We start from the raw sequence: 25,417 nt of genomic DNA on the forward strand, positions 1-25,417 counted from the left end.
TTTTTAAACCACCTCTGCCTAACAAAAACTTTTTAATAGTTGAACTATTTGTGTTGGAAAATTCTCAAAGCATAAGAAAACTATGCCACCTCACAACCTTAAAAATAAAATAATAAAATAAAACAAAACAAAATAAAAACACAGTGACTATAAACATTAACTCTGGAGTCAGGATGCCCCAACAAAAATCCAGACTTCTCCATTCACTAGCCCCACTGCCTTCTGCCTCACTTCAGCGCAGGATGGGCATCTTAACCGTGCTTCTTACAAGTTTTGGGGAAAAGTAAATGGATTTATAGGCAAGGACATATTTATAAATAGATGCACACTGCATTCAGTTCATGCTGCTTTGTTACATTGATATGTCAGGCTATTACTGTAAGTTGTTCCTTTCGGGTTCCAGTACCCGGGGTACCAGGTGAGCTTTTGTCCGCAGATCTCAGATTTCCTCCTCCGAGTTTAAAGATTCGGGAGGCCTCTAGTTAGCATATGCAAAACGTCGGGGCGGGGCCTCGGAACTCGGTGTGTGGCAGGCTCCCGTCCCCGCCCCTACAGTCAGCGCTAAGCTTCACCGGGTGGGTCGGCCGAGGGGTCCTGTCCGGGGGCTTGTTCTCTGGGGATGTGAGCGATCTGGCGACCAGACACCCCCTCCTCTAGGTAAGACTAGATGCGGGAAGCGAATCTCTGGCAGAAACACCATCACCTCGGGGCCGCGGCACTCCTCCGTCTTCCAGTTTCCGCGGCGCGGGCGGGACGAGTACCTGCGCGGCAGCGGACAGGTTGGGACCGGCCTGGATTCCATCGCGCGCCCTGAGCGACGTCGCGCTGAGGCTCCTGTGCTCTCCTGCCTGCCCGATGCTGAGGCTCCCCAACTAGGTCTGCGAGAATCTCACTTTCAGCCATCTATCTGCCAAGCCAATTAAATGAGACCACGACCCCGGGAAAGGGTCAGCATCCCCCACCGTTATACCCACGTGCACCGCTTCTAACTGAAAGGAAACTTGAGCGCAGAATTCTAGATCCCAACCCAAGATCGGAGAAAAAGGCCCCAGTGAGAAAAATGGGACTTGGAAATGAAGGGAAATGGGACTCTATTTAGAGATTCCGTTAACTGAGACTAAAGGGAAACACAACCATATCTTACAATAATATTCCTGGGAAGGATACCTAATGATTTGTCAAGTCAGGATTGCCGCTATAAATGTGCAATAGATGTGAGGATTTGGATTACTTAAAGTTTGAAAAGAAAATGTTCTCTACAAATACTCCTACAGAACTGTCTTTGCTGCTATCAAGACTGGAATACATTTGTATCTCCTAAGGCAAAGTGTGTTTTCATTAAGGTACATATTTTATTAATTTTTTAAAGATTTTATTTTATTTTATTTTATTTTATTTTATTTTATTTTATTTTATTTTATTTTATTTTTGACAGAGATCACAATTAGGCAGAGACAGGCAGAGAGAGAGGAAGGGAAGTTGGCTCCTTGCTGCCCGATGCAGGGCTCTATCCGAGGACCGTGGGATCACAACCTGAGCGGAAGGCAGAGGCTTTAACCCACTGAGCCACCCAGGTGCCCCAAGGTACATATTTTAAATAGAACCAAACATAACTAACTTCCGAATATGTTTTTCTTCACACTGCCTTGGAAGTAGCTGAAATGAACAAAAATACTAGGTTTTCTCAGTCATTGTTGTTCAGAGATTATCAATGGTTTCTAAAAGTTGGATAATTCAAGGATAAATATTTAAATGAATTTAGGTGAAGTTATTTACTGTGTCTGTTTTCTGAGATTACACTCTCTGATCAATGAGTGCCCAGCTGTGTTCATTCTGGTTGAATTTGCTACGTGTGCTTACAGGAAGCAGATGGGAAGGAAGCTTTATTGAGCAACTGCTATGTGCCTAGAACGAGACTGAGCAGTTCCTGAACAACCTCGTGAGGTGGGTGTGGTTGTACACATTTGTTTCTTTTTTAATATTTGAGAGAGAGAGAAAGAGAGTGCACAAGTGGGCGGAGTGGCAGACCAAGGGAAAGGGAGAAGCAGGATCCCTACTGAGCCGGGAGTCTGATGTGGGGCTCATCCCAGGACCCTGGGATCATGAGCCAAAGAGGCAAATGCTTAATCAACTGAGCCACCCAGGCATCTGGTTATCCACATTTTAAGAACAAGCTTGAGGAGGTTAAGTACTTGGCACAAACAGGGGTGAGGTGAGGAGGAATTGGAGCTTTGGACTCCAAAGTCATGTTTTTTCCACTAAACCGTGGCCACCACAAACCCAAACCTGAAAAGAGAGTGGGGGATAAAGCCTAAAGCCGGGAAGGTCTGCAATAAGATGTCAGAGTTTTAAATAGTCCATTCCGTTATTAACAACTATTAGCAAATCATTTAGAATAAAGGAATAAATTGGAAGTTATTTGGATAGGCTAGAGACATGATGGACATGATGAATGGTAACAAGTATGAAAAGATAATTTTGGGGGGCGCCTTGGTGGCTCAGATGGTTAAGCATCCAGCTGTTGATTTCGGCTCAGGTCATGACCTCAGGGACATGAGATCAAGCCCCACATCACACTTTAAGGGGGATGATCTTCTTCAGGATTCTCTTTCCCTCCCTCTACCCCTCTCACCCCTCTCTCTTAAATAAATAATCTTTAAAAAAAATAATAATTTTTGGAAAAGGATGAGGTGATGAAGGATGAAGCCTGGAAGGGGATGATGACTTCATCAGCAAATGTTTCACACGAGCCAAAAAGAATAATGCCATAGATGACAAAATGGAATCCGAAGCATGTGTTCGAAAGATCACTTGCATCTGCTCTTACAGTGGTCTTGACCAGAAGCAGAACTCTTCTGGCCTGCATGTTGAGTATGCAGTTCACACCTCATTCATGCTCTTTGAAGTTGTGTGGAGAGCTTCATTTCCTCAAACTTCCCTAGTGTTTGCTTTTGTTTTTTTTTTTTTCTTTTTTTTTTTTTTTTCTTGGAGGCTGGATGGAGGGGGGGATACAGAAAACCTTATGAGTGGATGGTAGGTGATAGTTCTACTTCCTGGTTTCCTGAGATTTTAAGTCACTTAATAGAAAATTTGAGAAAAACTAGATTATTTTAGTTCTAGCATTCAGGAAAAGGTGTTTTTGATATGTTTACCTCTCTGTTTTTTCACAAAGATCTGTTTCTCTGTTTGGGTTTTTTCCTTCTAATGAGATTCCAAAAAGAGGGTGGCTGCGGAAGAGTTGGGTTCCTGTGTCGCAAGCCCTCAGAAGGGGGTGGGCTCTGCTGTATAAAGCCATTGCTCTTGACAGCTCAGTTCTAAAGGACTCCAGACTCCCAGGAGAGGGTGGGGCAATGGGACAGGGACTCCCAGCAGGGAACATCAGGAAGGAGCAGGAGTTGGATCTGAAGGCAGGAAACTGGACTCGGTTTTAGAAAGAAATAAGCTCAGGACACAAAAGAAACAGGTAACTCTGACTTCTCTTTGTATTACTTCGAAGGATGTTCTGTGTGACCAGGCTTCCAAGCTTGTGGGTCTGTCTTAGCTCTGATTTGTGGGCACGGTTTCTGTTCTAAATTTTCTAGGGAAGACCCAGTTAGAAAGATGCTGTTCTGTTTTCAGACTGTCCCATGTAGAATTTGAAAAACCTCAGTGCTTACAACAATAAGAGAAGTCCAAGGCCGCAGAGGGTCCCACAGAATGAAATGTTTTTAAGGGGTAGGGGATGGGGAGAAGGAGTAGATTTTTTTTTCTTTTTTTTTTTTTTTTTACTTAAGGCATAATCTACATACAATATAAAGTATGGATTTTAAGTTTGAGTGTTTGCAGTTATATACAGCCATGTATCCATATCTCATCAAGATATAGGATATTTCATCACTCCAAAAGTTCCCTTGTGCTCTACTGCAGTCAGTTCCTCCCCTGTCTCCCACCCTGGGCTACCTACTACTGATCCAGTTTCTACATTGTAGATTAGTTCTGCTGGTTTTAGGACTATATACATTAATGGAATCACAGTTTTGTGTCTGGATTCTTTGACAGAGCATAACTTTATAAACATTCATGCAAGTTGTGCAGTAGTTCAATGCTTCTTGTAGCTGATTAAAGCAGTATTTGTTGCTTATATATATAATATTGTCCATTTACTTTCAATAGACATTTCAGCTTCTTCCTGTTTTTTCACTATTGTGAGTATATGAATTTTCTTGTATAGAGTGTCAAATGGTTTCCCAAAGAGTTGGTATCATTTTACTTTCCCACAAGCAATGTGTATGAATTCTAAATCTTTGTTAACATTCGGTTTGCTAGTCTGTTTGTGCTTAGGTGTTCTAGTGGTTATAAAATGGAAAACCTGTGGTTTTCCTTTCCATTTTCCTAATGGTATCTGTGGAGTAGCAGATACGGTTTTCTGATGAAATCTAGTTTATCGATTTATTTTAAGTCGAGTCTTTCTTACCATTTCGGTGACACATTTTGCAATCCCTGTGTCATAATCATCTGTTTTCCTTAGAGGTTACTCTGTGGTTCCTAGAATAGATGATGTCAAATTAGTTTTGGCGTATGGAGTGAAGTAGAGATCAGTGAAATGCATTTTAAGGTAGACGAAGGCTAAGATACTGGAAATTGGTGAAAACACCCTCCCATCCAGGATTTTGCAACAGAGGAATGGTAATTTAGCAACTCCCTGCGATCACTTCCCTATGCTTGTCTCCCACATTGGCTGGCTTGACTTATGCAGACAGTCCCTCCCTTTATTTAGATGTTTTCACTCCAAGTCCTATTCTCTTCTCCATTAATAGCAAGTAGATTGAAAGGCATAATTAGTGTTATACTCTACTGTCAGTGACAGGCATATATTGCAGTTCTCAGTAGTCAGATTTTGGGTTTGCTTCTGTCTGGTGAGGGGCTTGGCTCCAGCGGCATTGAAAAACCTGAACGATGAGTTTTTGGAAAATGGGACCAATACTGGCCCTCACTCTGTTTCTAAAACAGCTTTGGAGCTTGGGGAGTGAAGATGTCATCTCTCTTGACCTGATGTCCCAAGTCCTTTGGCATTTAGAGGTGGTGAGATTCATGGTTATTTTAAAATGCCAACCTGAGGCTGTGTTATTGGAAATTGATGTTTTGACTGCAGTAAAGGTTCTGGAGAATAGTTTGAAAATTAGGGCAGCCCATTCTCAGAGGCTAGTTGCCTTGTCAAGCACCCTTTCTGAGACGACTGAAATGTTTAGTAGGGAGAATCGGACAGGAATTGAGTGGAGACTGGGGATTCTAGATAGTTTTCTCCAAACGTATTAGCACCTCAGTTAATCTTGGCAGCAACTTCTAAACACACATAGGAGAGGATTTGAGGAAATGGCTCCTTTCTGCTGACCTAGTCTCTGATATACCAGGGTTGTGGGAAACCTTTGGAAAAACCACATTTGGGAAACATCTTTGCTTTGATAGGTCATCTTGTTCCCTGGCATCAGGGAGGCCACAGCTCTGAAGTCTCCAGCAGTGGGAGGAGAATTCCATTTTCTCAGAGTGGGCTGAGGAATGTGGTCACCCTAAAGTCCCCCTAACTTGGGAGGTCCACCCAGGCCTCAAGGAGACTGGAGGCCCACTAGTGTATGCCAGTTTCTATAGTCCTTGCTTTTTAATAGTTGTCTATTGTATGTTACTGGAAATACACTCCTAGAAATATTTGTGGCCACAAAGTTTTCATATACATACACAGTAGTACACATGTATAGCCTATTGTTTAGGAAATTGGACACTTTCCATGCTTCCCACTTAGATAAGGTCTACATTGGCACAGGCCCAATACAGTTCTCCAGGGCATAGATAAAAAAACACATGAAAATTTTGAAATGGACAAATATGGAAAAGGTTTAGTTCACACAATGAGTCTATAAGTTAGTTAAGGAAATACAGCCAAGTGACTGGTTGTAGACTTAAGCAATGTGAGTTCTAGGTTTACCTTACAACTCAATCCAAATGGGGATCCTGGCAACGATAAACAAAAGGTTTTCTTTTCTCCATACCATAAGGTTATAATGACCAGTGAACTTCTTTTGTGGTCAATATAAGTAAGTTGGGAATTTCGAGGACACTATTATAAGTCAAATAATATTTATGATTATGATTATGATTATTAAAGCTATGCACATTCATACAGAAAAGATATTGGCCTGAAGCCAGTTGGAAAGATTTAAAGACATGGTTAAAAGAATAAAAACAAGGGGAAAAGTCAATAATATGGTAATGATTGATATGAAAGCACAGATAAAAACTTGAACTCTGATAGCAAGAGATTGGAAACACACATAAGAGGATGAATTAAAAGAAATTGTTCTAAGGAAGATGAGAATAAAAATAATGAGAAGCTACCCAGCACAACTTGATCATAGCTGAAACATAAGTAATCCTTACATTTTTTTAGGAGATGGGAAAGGTCTATGAGCACCATAAAACAAAGTTGGTCTCGCTACACTCACCAGGGAACTGTGATTCTGAAGAAGGCTACAACATCCTATGGTCTCTGAAGAAAGGGAAGTGGCAGCAGAAGTAGGTGGCCTTCCAGAAATAGACCCCAAGTAGAGACTGAGAGAAGAGACCAGACTCTTTCTGGAGGGTCCTTGGTGAATTTTAATGGAAAAATCATCATTATTTTCTTACCAGCAAAAAGAGTGAGGAACAGATCATCTCCAAGGTAATTTAGATGGATCACTTCCCAGTGCAAAGGTGTTTCGAGGTCTCCCAAGCTCATAGAAGGTCACATGTGCTGGCTGGCAACCCCAATAGTGCATGTGGCCCATTTACCACTGGGGCCCACGTGATGTGTTACACGTGTGCAGATGGTGCAACTGGGTCAGAAGTAGGTGCTCTCTAGTCCACTGGGCAGGCAGAGCAAAGAGACTGCACCCCGCCCGGGGCCACCAGAAGCTAATGCTCAGCGTTTACCTCCTTCATCTGCTGTTGCTAGACCTCTGAAGAGCTCTCCCACACGGCCCAGCTGCCCCAGGTAAGCTCTGGGGGAGATACAGCTGCTGCACCATGTCTCCTCCTGAAGGAGCAGCTGATTCTCTCAGTCTTTCATGTTATTTCTGGCATTTTCACTATAGATTTCAAATCAGGATAGTCCAATAAGCTGACTTTTGTTTAAAGAATATACTTTTATTGTATTTTCTTTTAACCAACCGCCCATATGATGTTCTTGCGCTTTTGAAAAGTGGTAATGGAGCATATGAGTCATATATGAGAATTATTACTACAGGAGCAACTTTTAAAAGGATTATCTTATTTGGAAAACATAGTCAAGTGAGAAAATCAATCTGATTCCTGTCCTTGAATAAGAATCAATGAAATGAGGGAAGGTTTAGAGTATTCTCTAGGAGGAGGATAAAATTACAAGGTCAAAAATAATGATAAATGGAAAAGTAGCAAAAGTACAGTTTTTTCCAGGATGCTGCTTTGCTGTGAAGGCTGAGACCCTCCCAAAGAGAACAGGTGTTCTATGATGACCTTAACAGGGATGTTTCTGAGAGACATGAATAAATATTTAGTCCTATATTTTCCTCTGCAACTCCTTTTTTTTCCCTTTTCTTCTTTTCTGAGAGAGATAGAGAGCTTGAGTGAGCATGGGGGAGGAGCAAAGGGAAAAGGAGAGAAAGAATCTTAAGCAGGCTCCCCACCCATTGCAGAGCTGGACACGGCGCTCAGTCTGCCTTCTGCTCAGGTCATGATCCCAGGATCCTGGGATCAAGCCCTGAATTGGGCTTCCTACTCAGCCAGAAGCCTGCTTCTCCTTCTCCCACTCCCCCTGCTTTCGTTCCTTCTCTCACTGTGTCTCTCTCTGTCAAAAAAATAAAATCTTAAAATATATATATATATATATTATATCATATAATTATATTTATTTAATAAAACCAAATTTAATAATATAATTATTTATACAATAAATATCTTATACAATTATTATATAAAACATATAATTATAGATCAATATATGTAATGTATATAATTAGGATTGTTCTAAGGGCTAGAGACAATAATTATGTATAGCAACGAATACAATATTTGGGGTCAAGCAGGAGCCAAGCAGACAATAGCTGATAGATTGCTGTCATTTTACCTGTGTGGCTTGCAGCCTCTTACATATGTAAGAGAAGAATCACTGCCTTCAGATGGTGGGTGAAAGGCTATGCTGGGCTGGAGAATTTCAGATACCTGTGTGCTGTATGGTATTTATTCACAATGAGACACAGACACTCCCAGGGCCCCTACTGAAAAAGGCTTTCAGCTACCTGGGAAGGAATGGGTCACAAATAGGGAGTGATTTGTGCACATGAAAGGGTTTGTGGGTTGGGCAGACAGAGTGTGAGAGGCATGTCCAAAACATCAGAGTCACCTGAGAATGTTTCCAGCTGTCCTGGACTCTTCAGGGCCTGGAATGCCAGAAAAGAATTTCAGGGTTGCATGTCTATGTGTAGTTTTGCAAAAACTTCCTGGACGATTTCCATCCACTTCCCCCTCCACCTTGTTAAACTCTAAGGCTGTGGCATGCAGCCAGTTTGCCCCAGGGCATGGGAAGGGGACAAGTGGTCCTTGGGCCTCCTGTGTCAGAATCATTCTGTATAAATGCAGATTCCCTGGCCTCCTGAGCCACACGTTAGGGACGGAGTCCAGGAGTCCCTATTTATCCAGTTCCCAGGCGATGTGATGGGCGAGTCAAGTTCACAAGGTCTTTGTTAAGTAGGCAGAGTAGGAAAGGATTTTGGAATGAGGCCCGTGCTAGACAAAGAGATCCTGGGCTGGGGGAAGGATAAAGAACAGCCAGATACTCGCCTCTGAGAAGTCTCCCAGCAGGCAGTGACCAGGCTGGAGTCCTGCAAGCTGAAGGCAAGACTTGGCCTCGGAAAGGGTCTGGTCACTCCTGCTGCTCTGCCCAGTCCTCCCCAGGCTAAAGGATTCCTGCTAATGTTTGGTTAGATGCTTTATCTTATTTCCTCTGGCAGAAAATCTAGCTTTGGAGCCTGTGTTTTTTTCTGTGGGAAGGAGGCTGGCAAAGGAGCAAGGAAAGGAAGCCCAGCATCCTAGGATGCAGGTGTGAGCCCCCCAGATCTTTCTCAGTTTTCAACTACGGTCAGAGATCTTCCCTTGTTTTTGCCTTGTTAAGCTAGAATCACTATGGATCCTCCAACATGACGAGAGAAAAGGGAAGAGAGAAGCCATGTGTTTGTCACTCTGTGCCCTATATGGTGCCTCCAGATATCAGTCAGGATGCTTGATGCTCACAGAAAGTGCACACATATTTAGCATCATTACCCCATTTTATTTTTTTAATTAATTTATTTATTTTCAGCATAAAAATATTCATTATTTTTTCACCACACCCAGTGCTCCATGCAATCCGTGCCCTCTATAATACCCACCACCTGGTACCCCAACCTCCCATCCCCCCGCCACTTCAAACCCCTCAGATTGTTTTTCAGAGTCCATAGTCTCTCATGATTCACCTCCCCTTCCAATTTCCCCCAACTCCCTCTCCTCTCTAACTCCCCATGTCCTCCATGCTTTTTGTTATGCTCCACAAATAAGTGAAACCATATGATAATTGACTCTGTCTGCTTGACTTATTTCACTCAGCATAATCTCTTCGAGTCCCGTCCATGTTGCTACAAAAGTTGGGTATTCATCCTTTCTGATGGAGGCATAATACTCCATAGTGTATATGGACCACATTTTCCTTATCCATTCGTCCATTGAAGGGTATCTTGGTTCTTTCCATAGTTTGGTGACCGTGACCATTGCTGCTATAAACATTGGGGTACAGATGGCCCTTCTTTTCACGACATCTGTATCTTTGCGGTAAATACCCAGGAGTGCAATTGCAGGGTCATAGGGAAGTTCTATTTTTAATTTCTTGAGGAATCTTTACACTGTTCTTCAAAGTGGCTGCACCAACTTGCATTCCCACCGACAGTGTAAGAGGGTTCCCCTTTCTTTACATCCCCTCCAACACATGTTGTTTCCTGTCTTGTTAATTTTGGCCATTCTAATTGGTATAAGGTGATATCTCAATGTGGTTTTAATTTGAATCTCCCTGAGGGCTAGTGATGATGAACATTTTTTCATGTGTCTGAGAGCCATTTGTATGTCTTCATTGGAGAAGTGTCTGTTCATATCTTCTGCCCATTTTTTGATATGATTGCCTCTTTTGTGTGTGTTGAGTTTGAGGAGTTCTTTATAGATCCTGGATATAAACCTTTTGTCTGTACTGTCATTTGCAAATATCTTCTCCCATTCCGTGGGTTGCCTCTTTGTTTTCTTGACTATTTCCTTTGCTGTGCAGAAGCTTTTGATTTTGATGAAGTCCCAAAAGTTTATTTTCGCTTTTGTTTCCTTTGCCTTTGGAGACATATCTTGAAAGAAGTTGCTGTGGCTGATATCGAAGAGGTTACTGCCTATGTTCTCCTCTAGGATTCTGATGGATTTGTGTCTCACATTGAGGTCTTTTATCCATTTTGAGTTTATCTTTGTGTACAGTGTAAGAGAATGGTCGAGTTTCATTCTTCTACATATAGTTGTCCAGTTTTCCCAGCACCATTTATTGAAGAGACTGTCTTTTTTCCACTGTATATTTTTTCCTGTTTTGTCGAAGATTAATTGACCATACAGTTGAGGGTCCATATCTGGGCTCTCTACTCTGTTCCACTGGTCTATGTGTCTGTTTTTATGCCAGTACCATGCTGTCTTGGTGATCACAGCTTTGTAATAAAGCTTGAAATCAGGTAACGTGATGCCCCCAGTTTTATCTTTGTTTTTCAACATTTCCTTAGCGATTCGGGGTCTCTTCTGATTCCATACAAATTTTTGGATTATTTGCTCCAGCTCTTTGAAGAATACCAGTGGAATTTTGATATAAATGACATTAAAAGTATAGATGACTGTAGGCAGTATAGACATTTTAACAATGTTTATTCTTCCGATCCAAGAGCAGGGAATGGTCTTCCATCTTTTTGTGTCTTCTTCAATTTCTTTCATGAGTGTTCTGTAGCCCCCAAGTACAGATCCTTTACCTCTTTGGTTAAGTTTATTCCCAGGTATCTTATGGTTCTTGGTGCTATAGTAAATGGAATCGATTCTCTAATTTCCCTTTCTGTATTTTAGATGCACAACTGAACTTGAGACACTTGTAGAATTAAGGACCTCCTTGGCCTTCACCTGATGCAGCTAGAAGTACACTCTGGAAATGCAGACAAAGCTCTACTAGTGTTGGACACTCTTATAGGCACTAAACATAGAGCCATGAACCATCCGAACAAAAAGTCCTGCCCTTCTGCTTACACTCTCATGGGACATAGACCGTCTTTTTCTGTGTGACCTTTCCAGCCAAATGTCATTGGGTAAGAGTATTAGGATAGTAAAGAGATGAAGGGATAGACAATCCAAGGGACTCCTAACACCCCAGGGAACCATAGGAGCAGACTTAGTTCTCTGAGATGTATGGAGAAGATGATGACTTTGAAGTAGCAGACAATCCACAGTCAGCATAGATGGAAAGAATGTTCTAAATGTAGAGTCAGTAGATGTTACCCTATTAAGACCACGTTTTGAAAGATAGCCAAGCCTCAGTAGTTGCCTTCCCATGACAGACTTTTCTACAAGAACTGACTCACAAAGAAAGAAGGCCCCAGTAGTTTGCCAGTGTTTCTAGCAACAACCCAGGAAGAGATAAATCCCAGACATTGAAGGCTGAGGACAGTCAAACCCAGTATGCTTCTAGCAAAATTTTCACATTGTCAGCATTACTCACAGTTATAATCGCATCCAAATTCCAATTTCCATTGTCTCTGCCCTGTTTCTATCAAGGATCTTGTTGACATAAACAGAGACAGCGTTCCCCTCATTTAACTTAAGAGGACTATGCCACTGTCTGGGGTCAACTTGTGAAAAGATAGGGTGGTCCAGAAGGTCCTCCACACCTCTCTAGCCCCTAACAAATTCCTCTTCTTGGATACCTGGAATTGCATCCAGGGACTTGCTCTTCTGGAGTGAGCATCACTTTCTCTCTCTCGGGTCTGCTTTCAAGCTACTGTTGGTCCTGGAAGCTCAAGGAGAGATCCTTTCCTTGCAGTGAGGAAAGAAAGTGTTTTCATGAACACCCTCATCCTAAAGATTCCTCACTGCAGGGAAAGGTGGTCATTAGGTTGCTGCCAGCAGCCCAGGAAGAAGGGCCACCAGAATGATGCAGAGTGGAGCACAGGAGAGGACCCAGAGAGAATTCCTAGAGATCTGGATTCAAATCTTGACCATGTGGTTTGAAGCCAGTTGTAGGATACCTTGGACCTCTTACATGCTCAACTGGGAACTTGGGAGAATGCTATCTATTTTATAGTTATTATTAGGACTTAATTAGATAATATGCACAAAAGCATTCTACAGTAAGTTTGTTTCCCCATCCAAGGCCACCAAAAATGTGGAGGCTTTGTGAAAAAAAGCTGGATCCCAAATATGAAGGGGTGAGAGGGAATTTTTCTGTTTCAGATTCTCCTTTGGATTTTCTGTCTGGAGTTTGAATTTCAAGCAATTTTATTTGTGGCTTAGAAAAAAAGAGCATGAACTATTAATTAGCTCCCTGCCCTACTGAGTGGTGTGAAACTGCAGACAGAGAGAAGAAATGGGCCCAGCGGTAATAAAAAGGAGAAGAGCAGTCTACGAAGTGATGCCTTGCCTTCCCAAAGTAGACTTAGCATCAGTCTGGAATGGGGAGAGATGGGGGAAAATGGCCAGTCAGATATTTATCTGGCTTAATTTTTTTAACTGAAGAATTACAGATTATCAGATTGAAGACACCTAACAAAAGTATCTTGAACATATGTTATGTGTCAAGCACCATACAGTGCAAGGGACAGTCTAATGGGGAGATAAATGTATAAATAAATACATGCCATTCAGTGTGTGGAAGATGTCAGGGTCATAGTACAAAATAGAGTGAGCAGATTAGTAGTAACTTGAGCCACTAAATCTGCGGTAAAATTGGATTTGACCTCCTAGAGGTACTTGACTTACCACATGGACACCAATAACTCACCAGCCAATGTTTTACTTACTTTCAAGTATTAATTAACCCAAGTTTATCATTTATTTGTAAGTACTCCTTACCACGTTCATGATGAAGAACACTAAGGAGGTGTAACTGTCCCAGCAATAATGAGTAAGAAGCCCATTGACAGATGATGGTTTGACTGGAGCCCTAAGGAGTATTTGAGAACACATTCATCACTTGCCTTTCCATTTCAACTGCAGAGAGATGAAACTTTATCCTTTCACAAAACATTTAGAGATCAGTTTTGCGTTATATCCAGGATGCTAAAAGTAATTAAACATCAGCTAATTTTGACTTTGTTTCCATTTGATCAGCCATGGATTGTTTCAGAACTTCACCAAGTCATTCGTGGATTTATCCCACAGTGATCCTGTGCTTATTTGGATTTTTCTCCATGATGAGACCCTCAGAACCCTTCCTTATACCGTATTTATCTGGACCAGATAAAAACCTGACCAGTTCAGAGGTAAGTTAATATACATACAGACATATCTTTTTTTTTTAAAGATTTTATTTATTTATTTGACAGAGAGAGATTGAAGTAGGCAGAGCAGCAGGCAGAAAGAGAGGGGGAGGCAGGCTCCCCACTGAGCAGAGCCCGATTTGGGGCTTGGTCCCAGGACCCTGGAATCATGACCTGAACTGAAAGCAGAGGCTTTAACCCACTGAGCCTCCCAGGCACCCACATACAGACATATCTTAACATGGTTTAATTTTACAGGATTTGAACAGGATGTGGGGTTAGGGCTTCATTCAACTTGAGACATTAACCCATTGACTTCAGTGATCCCATTTTCATGATATTTGCCATTTAATACAATGATTCAAACTACTTTTCCCTCCTCACACTTACAAAAATGGGAAACTATAGCACATTATATGTCTGATAAATATTTTAACTTTTATGGAGTTCTACCATTAGTCTTAACCCATGGTAACTTTCATGGAGGACTTAGTTGATTCTGTTATACTAATCCTAGAGGAAAATCTCTGCCAGGCCTCCAGTCCTCACGACGTTTTGGGCTGCAAAGGTATAAGCAGGATCTGATAAAGAATCATATCAGTTCTTGAGGATAGTTATTCAGTTGTGAGAAACTATCAACCAGCCAGTGAGACATTAACAGCTTTATCTCAGTTTTATCTTCCCCGGAAGGCCAAATTCTCTTACTTCAAAGATTCACGTCCTTTTTTATAATAAGTGCAACAAGAAAACGCACTCACCCAACTGGAGAATTAGCCTGCGCTGGTTTTATCCCCATCTCCAGCCAGAGCCACAAAAGTCCTGCAGAGTGTGGCTTCACCTGGAAGGCTCTTCGACACTCGTTAATTTGGTGATGAGGTGCTACAGACAGAAAAGCAAGCTTGTTGTGCGGCAATGTAAGATCAGTTTGCCACAGCTGTGTTTCTAATTTTCTCCAGGTAGAAGCCTATCATGATGAAGACGAAACAAAGGACTAACAAATACAGGTCCCAAATCAAACAGTGAACCCGGTGGGGTCTGCTTCTGCAAACACTAGGGACCAGTTAATATACCCAGGTTCCAAGGTGCCACTCAGTCCCACTAGCCTTCCAATCACTGAACTTTCCCTCATTGTTTCCCTTGTCGTTGACCTTAGGGTCCACAGAGGTTGCTGTGGACAACAGAGGCACAAAACAAAGGCTGGTGTGGTGGAGCTGCCACCACACCCATATCTTGCCCCAAAGATCAGCCCCTTCGGTCCTTCCTTTCTAGGACTGATCACTGAGGTCTGCAGCATTTCCAATGATAGCTGCAAAATACCCACCTCAAGTTGAGGGCAGAATTGAGTAAGCAGAGATTAACCAGTAGAACTGGGAGGGAAAGGCTTTGGGAACCCAGCAAATTTGGCCAGGAGGAAAATCCAGTGCATTACTTGTTCCCACTTTGTAATTGTGCAAGGTTATTTACTCTTTGCTGTCTTCTCATGTGTTCACTAGACTGTAGATATTTATGACACGGTGATGGATCAAATAAACAAAACGATTTTCACTTCTAATTTTGTAGCCACTTTGTCTAATTTTAAAAATCTTTGAACAAGAAGGAATGCTACTTTCGAAGAGCCTGAAAAATTCTAAAGTGGCTGTTGAGCATTTTTTAATTAATTTAACTCAAATGTATATACTATTTAACTTTAGAGTTCAGATTGCACATTAAGCAAATATATTCTTATGTTGGAAAGTGCATACATTCATAAATTGGTTTTGTTTTGGAGAAGGGGGAGGAGCTCTCTCTTCCTAGAAAATCAGTTTTCTCTTGTGCTTTTCCATAATATGAAGAACATTCCATCCAACTGGATATGGAATTTGCTATTAGGCAAGCCACCTGTACCTTAGTAACATACTACCGAAAAGGTATTCCTTTCCCCTCCCGGTGCCTCATGGTCATGTGCTCCACTTTTCAACCTCACAGATCACAAATGAGATCTTCCCAATCTGGACATACTCTTACCTGGTGCTGCTGCTCCCCGTGTTCATCCTGACCGATTACGTCCGCTACAAGCCAGTCATCATCCTGCAAGGAGTCAGCTTCATCATCACATGGTTGCTGCTCTTGTTCGGCCAGGGAGTGAAGGCCATGCAGGTGGTGGAGTTCTTCTACGGGATGGTCACCGCCACCGAGGTGGCATACTATGCCTACATTTACAGCGTGGTCAGCCCTGAGCACTACCAGAAAGTGAGTGGCTACTGCAGGAGCATCACGCTGGTGGCCTACACAGCGGCCTCGGTGCTAGCCCAGCTCCTGGTGTCCCTGGCCAGCCTCTCGTACTTTTACCTCAATGTCATATCCTTGGCTTCCGTCTCTGTGGCCTTCGTTTTGTCCCTTTTCCTGCCAATGCCCAAGAAGAGCATGTTTTTCCATGCAAAATCCAGCAAAGAAATACGGAAGCAACCGAACAAAAATGAGGTGTCAGATGCATCTTACAAAATTAACACACCAGGCGGTGAAGAGAAGCCCGCTTCAGAAATATCCACCATTTCAGGGAACCTGGATGGTGGTTCTTTGAGCAGCCCGATGCTGCGAAATGTAGCGTTGAATGTTTTTGTGCAGTGGTTCCAAGATCTGAAGGAGTGCTACTCCTCCAAGCGACTATTTTACTGGTCTCTATGGTGGGCCTTCTCAACAGCAGGTTTTAACCAGGTTTTGAACTATGTTCAAATCCTGTGGGATTACAAGGCACCATCCCAGAGTTCTTTCGTCTACAATGGGGCAGTAGAAGCTATTGCAACCTTTGGAGGTAAGCAGACATTGATTTATCTTCCTTTAATGGCTATTCCCATTAAGTTTATGTCTTCAGTTGCTAAATTCCATGGTGGTAAACTGGTTTTGTTTGGAGGGCGTATTAATATTCTTTTTTAAATAGAAGTCACTGGAAAAAATAAAAAGAGGACCATGACACTTCTATTCAATGTGGTAGAGTTACAGCCAAATAACTCAAGAGCTCAGGATTAAGCAACAAATGATTAAATTCTGGCCAAATTCTTAAGATTCCAATTCACCATCAGGGAAGGGGTTAATAATGCCGCTTCTTCTTCCAGGTTATTTTTATATCCAAAGGAAAATACTCACCTTGTATATAAGTAAGGAGATTTTATTATTTTAGTAAAATAGATTGAACTATCAATCAAGACTTCCAAATTACAATGGGAAGAGTTTTGTTAACAAAGGACTTGATTTAGCTAGTGCCCATCTTTAGCAATTCTAGGTTCCACACCAAAAATTTCCCAAAGTAGCTTTCTTAAGAGATTTAAGTGGAGAAGTGGAATAAATGTGAGAGTCAAGATTCCAATATCAGAAGGAAATCTGCCTTTGAAGTTTACTCTACAATAAATATTTATATCCTGGTAAGTGGAAACTTTAATTCAACTGAGACTTTAAAGATATTTTCTAGGAAGTAGGAGATTTCCACACCCTCATTTACCAAAAATTTCAGAAACTCATGTGGTGTCTGTTCTCTTATTGTCTCTCTTTTGGGAGGCTTCACCTTAACTCCTACACACCAGGACTGTGCTGGAATTGGTTCACTGAAATTCTCTCTCCTATGTTCCAAATTCTGGGAGAGAGGGAAAAGAGTTTTATTTCCTTTGTAGCACTGATTCTTTCCTGGCTCACACATGGAAAAGTTAATCAAATATCAGTTATTTGAAACATAAATACCTTTTGTTTTGATAAAACGTTTTACCTTTCATTTTGATAAAAAAAAAAAAAAACTATAAATACTAACTGTCATGACTGCCAATTATTCAATCTCTTGAACTCCATAAGTCAGTACAGAGTTCACTGAAAATCTCAAGTAAATGAGACCAGATCTCAAAGACACCGAGATGGAGACCAGAAGGTTAAGGTGAAAACTCAACTTTTCTACCCAGTGCAACACATCCTTAACCCACTGAAAAAATTTACAGTAAACAATGAAACAGAAAGGCAAGTATGGACAGGCTAGGTATACTACCAGAGCAGCCCTTCCACTCTTGTCTGTCCTAGCCCCTTGCATGTTGTAGCAAGTGACTGGGTTTGTGTATCACTCCTCCCCACGCTGCTGTGAACCTTTCTGACCCCTTTCTAATGAACCTTTCTGGCCCTTCTCCAGGGTGCTCTGCAGGGCATGCAGCAGATGCCAATTAAAATTGTGGCAACTACCAGACTGAAAGAAGAGTAGGTAAAGAGAGAAGCTAAAAGAAAACACGGTTGAGAAAAGGATAAATCCACATTTAGGTGGATCACACTGTTTCTGTGAAAACCATGTATTCACCTTGTAGATTTGCCCAGGATGTGGCTTTGTAAAGAGAGCATGTTGACCTATCCCCTGCTCAAAGTCAATGTGTTGGAGTTCCCTTAATGTTTCTTTTTCAGGGGCTGTGGCTGCCTTTGCAGTGGGCTATGTGAAAGTCAACTGGGATCTTCTGGGGGAGCTGGCCCTAGCCATCTTCTCCATCATTAGCGCAGGCTCTCTGTTTCTCATGCATTACACGACCGACATCTGGGCATGCTATGCTGGCTATCTGATATTCAAGTCCAGCTATATGTTGCTTATAACCATAGCAGTGTAAGTATTACCAACCATTTCTCTCCACTCCTGAAACCACACCATATTCTCTCTTCACTAGCATTTCTGTAGTTCCTCGCAGAACTTTGGAAGGATTTTAATCAATTGTAGTATTTTAAATGTTGATTGTGTATTGAATGGGACACAGGTAAGCCATGTTTTCACTTAACTATTTGCCCTGTGAATGTTACTAAGATTAGTCATTAAAGAAAAAAAGAGTTCTGTGGGTTCATAACCAAAAGCAATGATTGTGACTTTTATTTCAGACTCTTTGCCCTAACAAGGTGTGGTGCAATCTGATTTTGAATGATTAAGTTTATTGTTAATTTCATTTAGTTGTTTGTGTCATTCCAGGTATGTACTTTTGTGTGAAGCAAAATAGGCTCAGCAAGTTATAAAAAGTTGGATATTGAAAAAAGTAGATGCGATTATAAAAAACTGTATATGCCAGAAATCATAGTTTTAACAATGAAAAATGTTTTGTTCCATACAGAAGTTCAGGGAGAGCTGATACTATAGGAAATAGGCTTTGGTATTAACTAAAAGAGATAAGAAATATTTGAATTTCAAATCATATGAAAGAAGTAGAGCCAGAAACTCTGTTAAATTTTGGGATTTAATGTGTCAAAAATGTTTGATAAGGAATTGATGAAACACAAGAATATAAGCAGACTTTGAAAAGATGGAACCAAAGAAAGAGAATAAGCTTGTTGACGAGTTTACTTTTTTAATGGAAATATGTCAGTTTAATGAATCAAACTCATGTCTCTTAAGTTTCTCTTTTTATGTGAGAGGACATTGTTAAGGTGGGATTACATTGCTTCTTTTCATTTTAAGAATCTTCAGAACTGGGGCGCCTGGGTGGCTCAGTGGGTTAAAGTCTCTGCCTTCAGCTCAGGTCATGATCTCAGGGTCCTTGGGATTGAGCCCCGCACCAGGCTCTCTGCTCAGTAGGGAGCCTGCTGCCCCAACCCCCTCTCTGCCTGCCCCTCTGCCTACTTGTGATCTCTCTCTCTCTCTAATAAATAAATAGATCTTAAAAAAAAAAAAAAAAGAATCTTCAGAACCAAAAGTCTTTGCCTTTGTTATTTAGAAGAGCTCTAAATAACATCCACTGGCCAATCATTCATGAGTTGTAAGATGTCAAAATCTATATAATTATTAAAAGCAAACTAATTATAGATTCACTCCATTGCACAGCCAGCCAAGATCTGGCTGTCTGAAAGAATAAATACCTCACCTACCCAAATTTGAAACTGTTGATACAATTGACAGTAAAAAGGAATAACTCTCCAAATGATTCCATAGATGGGATATTGCTGGCATTTTCATAAAAATTCACTGTGAAACAGAATCTAAAACCAGATAGTATCGAATATTCTCAGGTTATGAGAACTTAGAATATTTAGTTTTCACTTTGGAAGCATTAAATTGGATTGGAGTAATTGTGCTGTATTTCCTCAATGGGTATTCTAATTCAGCCTTCAGTCATATTTTTAAAATTAATTCCCTTTCTTTGCTCTCCCTGTTTGTCTAAACTGGAGGAGATTTAGACAGAGTATTGGTAACAAGACATCACTTTTATCTTCAGTTTCCGTCTTTTAAAGATAAGAGTCCCTTGTGTATTTTGTTTAAAAAGAAACGTAATTCAACATTCAATGACAGATTTCAGATCGCAGTTAATCTGAGTGTGGAACGCTACGCCCTGGTGTTTGGAATGAACACCTTCATGGCACTGGTAATTCAGACCATTATGACAGTGATTGTTGTAGATCAGAAAGGACTCAACCTGCCGATCAGCATTCAGGTAAGCTGCAGTATTGCTGTTTTCCTAGTCAGGTAGCTGGGGGAATGCAGAATACCTAGGTAATCCAATATTTAATTTCTTGAATTGCTTAGTTGGGCAACTTTTAAAATAAGCAATTCCTTAATTATCATACCGTAACACAGGTTTTCGGCAATAAGCACAGTCGGTTAGTGTTTGCCTGTGGCTCCTAACACCTCATCAGGTGCTACTCTGGTCATTGTGTCCCCTGTATGTCTGCTCTCCCTCCCATAATCCCCTTCCAAGGGTTAGGAGATTTGACTCGAAATGGTACATGGTTGCAGAGCTCAGTTCCTTTTCCCTACTCTACTGCGGGACTTGAAATTAGCCCAATGTCACATTTTACATTTGGATCTGGGAAAGGGAGGGAAAAGCATGTAAGAAGTAGCCTCATTATATAAAATTTACTCATAGCATTGCACTACCCTGCAGACATAAACACATAGATCAGTGGGATTTAGTGTTTTTTTCACTTGGGTGGTGTTAAATGGGGTTTGAACTCAAGCAACCTTGGCTCCAGAGCCCACATTCTTAGTTACTACATTTCTTACACTTTTATAGCTGATTCTTCTAAGATAGAAGAAAATATTGTGCAAATCTAAATGATGCATGTTAAAGCCCTAGGTCTTAGTCATCCCACAATCCAAGCAAATCAGCGCCATGACTGTGTATTATCAATGATATACACAGTCATATTTTATGTGTGTCTAATTAATTCCATTTGTTTTTCTCTAGTTTTTAGTTTATGGGAGTTATTTTGCCGTTATTGCTGCCATTTTTCTAACGAGAAGCACATACATCATCTACTCAACCAAATGCCAAAAGCAAGCACAGAGCTCTCCAGCAAGTCAGAACCCAGATGAGCTCCACCCAGAGGGACCAAGGAATGTCATTACAGGAACAAAGCTTTGACCTTATGGCAACCCCTGCATCCACTGAACAAGGACCTTCTTGGTCACAAAGTCACTGAGCGCCATAAACTGATACACTTCCAAAGCCTGGATTTCAAGGAACCTTTTCAAAACCACAACAAAATCTTAGTTTTAGACCAGATACTACGTGCCCAGCTGGATGCAGCTGACAAGACCCGTCGCCTCAGTCAAATAGCCGACGCTGGGTACTCCAACGAGTAGCAAGGATTGGGAAGTTCTGGTTTTGGTTGCTCCCTAGGACATATCAATGGCATGGAAACAAACCACGAGAAAACTCCACTCAACCTGCAGTTGATGTTCCCCATTCGTAAGCAGAAATACTAACGGGACTGACCCCTTTGCTTGTTTTAAATATTTTATCTTACCAAAACAGGCAAGAGATGGACATTTTTTTTTTTTAATCACATAGCCATTTGCCTTCTTTCATTAAGTGTATGTCTATATTCCTTGCAGTTCTCTGTGAGAATTTCAAGGTCCCATTTCTAAGGACCTTTCTTCAATCCTGACAACATGGTATTATTCACAAGCTATTATTTGATTATATCACCTATTTAATTCTGTCATGATTACTTTTTACTTTGTGTTCTGCTGAGCTTTGTTGTTGAAACTTGACCTCAGGAATAGCCCCAGACATTCCTCTGTGCCCAGAGAATGACATTCAAGTCAGTTGCTGGGGGTCCTAGGGGTGGCAGTGAGTTTTCTCCCTACTGTGACCCTAGATGGGTGTTTCAATGCTGTGTCGGTGTGATCTCTAAAATAGAAAAATTTAAGTAGAAATTTCCAGAGTTTCTAAAAGTATTTGTAAGTAAGAAAACACTGATGAGGGGGAACACCTACTTTTTAAATGGCAGAGATTGTGCTACATAAAATAAGGTGTGCAAAAATATTAAAGAGCCTTTCTAAATTTTTGATGAATTATGCTGAGAATCGCCTGTGCTTGTGTCCTTTGAAACTTCAAAAGAGGACACATGGAATAGTCTGCCATGGAAATAAAGAATGCTGATTCAAGATTTAGGTTTCAAATACACTTTTCTCCAAATTCTAAAATCCGATTATGGACTGAAAATAAAATTCAGCCCCAAAGCCAACACTTACTTAGTAGAGAAAACTAATGACATTCCTACTTCTATCAAAACCAAGGAAAGGATGATCACTATTATTCTCATTTAATTTATTGTACTAGAAGTATAAGCCAAAACAATTCCACAAGCAAAAAAAAAAAAAAAATGAGAAGAACTGTAAAAGACAAAGTAAAACTCTCACTATTCCATAAGCAAGTATATACCCAGGAAACTCAGCTAAAAGCTGAGATGGCAGCATATAGAAAGTATATAGAAATCACCTGCCTTCATGATACAACGACCATTTAGAAGATTCATGGGAGTAAAAGACCCAATTTATGGTAGAACAAAAATAATACAAAATAATTACATGCAATCTATTTAATAAATGTGTGAAGCATATATGAATATGCCTACAAACACTTCTGTAGATTACAAGGTAACGCCTAAACATATGGAAAAGTGTATCTTCTTCTTGGTTAGGAAGAAAAAATATATAAAGATATCATGCTTTCCTTTTTTGTTGTTGTTAATATATAATGTGTTATTTGTTTCAGAGGTTCAGGTCTGTGATTCATCAGTTTTATATAATATCCAGAGCTCATTACTTGTCCATCACCCAGTTGGCCCATTCCCTCACCCCTCTCCCCTCCAGTAACCCTCAGTTTGTTTCCAGTAATTAAGAGTCTGTTAAGGTTTGTGTCTCTCTCTGGTTTTGTCGTTTTACTTTTCCCTCTCTTCCCCTATGATCATGCTTTCTAAATGAATTTATAAGTTAAATCCTATCCCGGAGGTAAAAAAAAAAAAAAAAAAATACATTTTTTTTTCCAGAACTAGTGATTCTAAATTGTATTTGGAACATTAACAAAAAAGAACCAAGAAAATACTTCGTCAAGTGGGAAAATGAAATTAAATTATTTGCAGAGAATAAAACTCTATTTAAACTCTCATCTGCAGTAACATAGCAACATGAAGAGACAGTCCACTAGAAAAGAGTAAAAAGTTCTGAATCAATTCTTAGTTCCTAATGGGTTAGACTGTGATTAAGATAGCTTCTCATACAAAAGGAAGAAAAAGACTGAATATTTAATAAATTGGAACAATTTTCTTCAAGGAAAACAAAGTTGCACCCAAGAATGCTAGAATAACTCCATCCATATGCAATATATATGTGTTAAAGCACAGATTTAAAAACAAAAAAGAAAGAAAAAAAAAAAAGAAGGGCACCTGGGTGGCTCAGTCGTTAAGCATCTGCCTTCAGCTCTGGTCCTGACTCCAGAGTCCCTGGATCGAGTTCCACATGGGGCTCCCTACTCAGGGGGAAGCCTGCTTCTCCCTCTCCCACTTCCCCTGCTTATATTCCCTCTCTCACAGTCTCTCTCTCTCTGTCAAATAAATTTTAAAAATCTTTTTTTTTTTAAGAAAGAAAAGAATGAAACTTAAAAAAAAAAAGAAACCACAAAAATACTAGGTTATTTTATAACCTCAAATCTTTCTAAAGTAGTGTAAAACCTTGAAGTCACGTAATAAAGTGAATTGACAGCATAAAACTAAACTTAACGTATGGAAGAAAAGTCACTGCAAACAAACCCAAAAGACAGATGATAATCTGGAGTAAATATTACAATGCTTCAAAGCTGCTTTCCTTAATTTAGAAAGAATGAATATCAACTGATAAGAAAAAGATCAGTTACCTAATAGAAAAATGGGCAAAGCATGTGAACAGGGAATTCAGAGAAGGCAAAACACAAATGGCCCGGACATGTAGATGATATTTAAATTAACTCATGAAGGAAACGTTTATTAAAGTATAATGAGATACCATTTTTCACCTGGCAGACTAGAAAATAATCCAAAAGTATAACAATACACTTGGTTATCTGGGGATGAGTCAACAGGCAGTCTCAAAGATGAGTGGTGGGGGTATAAATTTGCCTCATTGCTGTGAAGGAAAATTCTGCACTCTCCCAATTACAAATTCCACCTATAGATTTCTCTGGTAGAAATATATATTACTAATGAACACTGCCTGCCTCGGAAATGACTCGCACAGGTGTTTTTCATTACAGTAGTGTTTCCGAGAACAAAGGATTAGAAGCTATTTAAATGTCATTATATTGAGACAGGGAAAATGTATTATGGTGCATCAATATATTCTCTTGTAATAATATTAACTGGATGAAAAATTAAGGAAGAGACTTACAGTATTTAAATACTGTACAGTATCTAAATACTTACAGTATCTAAATACTTACAGATACTAAAAAGTATCTAAAATAAATTAAGTGGGAAAAGTCAAGTGCCAAAATAATGAGTATGGTAGTTCACTATTTGTGCAAAAGTAAGGAGAAAAATACCTGTATCAGCTTACATACACACATACAACTTTTCTGGCAGGACAAACAAAACTGCTAACAGTTACCTGCTATGGAGTAATGAGGAATGGGGGAGGGGAGAAAAAGGCATCTTTCCATGGTTTTTGATGCTTGTACCACATAAATTACCATAACTGAAATTGAAATGCTAACTTTTAAAAAGTGTTTAGCCTCTTGGGATATAAATTAGCATCGAAGAATAAGGAGCTGGAGATTTTTATTTTTTACATGTAACCATTCTGATTTTTTTCTTTTCTTTTCTTTTTTTTGTAATATGCAGGAGTAACCTAAATGTACATGTATAATCAAAAGGAACAAACGCAGAAGACAAAAGAGTATCTTAAAAAGAGGTTTTTTTTCATTTGGTACCTCATTAAAGGGAAAGGTTTTTTAATATTAAAACATAGATTTGCTTTGTAAGGTGTGGGGTTTCTTGGCTGGTTGTAACACCTTATGGAGAAATACCTTAAATGCTTTGTTTTGTACACAGAAGGACTCGTGGAAATGACAAACAGACTTCATAAACAAATAACAGAAGTAAGGGGCTCAAAATGACAAGAGAGTAAACATTTCTGAGAAGAAAGAGGTTATGATTCTAGCTTGTCTACACTTGCCCTTTGTCTATACTAGGCCCTTGATTTCGGTGAAATGTGTAGATCCAGTTTAAGGAAGGTGTCACGTGAAGGGGCACGTGGGGTGCATTTGACAAATAAGCAGGGTCACCAGGTCTTTCAGGAAGGGGCACGCACGGTAGCGGGTGTTGAAAGGTCCAAGGGAAGTGCCTGCCAACGTCGTGGGAAAATGACAGGAGCGGTGGCCGGCGGCCTGGCCGGGCCTCCCAGCAGCTCTGAGTTTGCGTGGCTGCGGCGCACGCGTACCACTTCCCTTGGCCGAGGGGACAGGTGCACCCTCGTGCCATAGCAGAGCACAGTTGTTTTCCGCATTTTTCTGCATTTTTTACTTATTTAATTTCTTCTAATTTCTTGACCTCCTTCACCTGTTTTCTCCCTCCACCATCGCCACCCCCAACAAATAGCTTCTTCCTTATTACTTATTCCAACATCCAGAAGA

The 25,417-nt window shown here is 40.5% G+C and overlaps 1 protein-coding gene across 7 annotated transcripts; it reads left to right on the plus strand.

The window, feature by feature from the left end:
- The first annotated feature begins 539 nt into the window (after nucleotides 1-539).
- LOC309844013 (thiamine transporter 2-like) lies at nucleotides 540-21,413 on the plus strand. Of its 7 annotated transcripts, none has more exons than XM_082690117.1 (8): nucleotides 540-1,343; nucleotides 1,863-1,944; nucleotides 6,422-6,691; nucleotides 13,405-13,556; nucleotides 15,519-16,344; nucleotides 17,961-18,153; nucleotides 19,819-19,960; nucleotides 20,714-21,413. In XM_082690117.1, exons 4-8 carry the CDS (start codon nucleotides 13,407-13,409, stop codon nucleotides 20,888-20,890), a joined length of 1,488 nt encoding a protein of 495 aa, XP_082546243.1. In that variant the 5' UTR covers nucleotides 540-1,343; nucleotides 1,863-1,944; nucleotides 6,422-6,691; nucleotides 13,405-13,406; the 3' UTR covers nucleotides 20,891-21,413. The 7 variants fall into 7 exon arrangements, with proteins under 7 accessions (XP_082546243.1, XP_082546242.1, XP_082546245.1 ...); XM_082690120.1 differs by lacking the exon at nucleotides 6,422-6,691 and adding an exon at nucleotides 1,436-1,584 and having other exon boundaries at nucleotides 560-657; XM_082690116.1 differs by lacking the exon at nucleotides 6,422-6,691 and having other exon boundaries at nucleotides 541-1,343.
- The last annotated feature ends 4,004 nt before the right edge of the window (nucleotides 21,414-25,417 follow it).

The sequence above is a fragment of the Mustela nivalis genome (genome assembly GCF_964662115.1).
Source record: "Mustela nivalis genome assembly, chromosome: 11".
Lineage (NCBI taxonomy): Eukaryota > Metazoa > Chordata > Mammalia > Carnivora > Mustelidae > Mustela > Mustela nivalis.

Coding starts and splice junctions, on each gene's coding strand:
- LOC309844013 (XM_082690117.1), top strand. CDS start 13,407: ATGGATTGTTTCAGAACTTCACCAAGTCATTCGTGGATTTATCCCACA. Junction 16,345..17,960: donor AGCTATTGCAACCTTTGGAG/GTAAGCAGACAT, acceptor TTTCTTTTTCAG/GGGCTGTGGCTGCCTTTGCA. Junction 18,154..19,818: donor TTGCTTATAACCATAGCAGT/GTAAGTATTACC, acceptor ATTCAATGACAG/ATTTCAGATCGCAGTTAATC.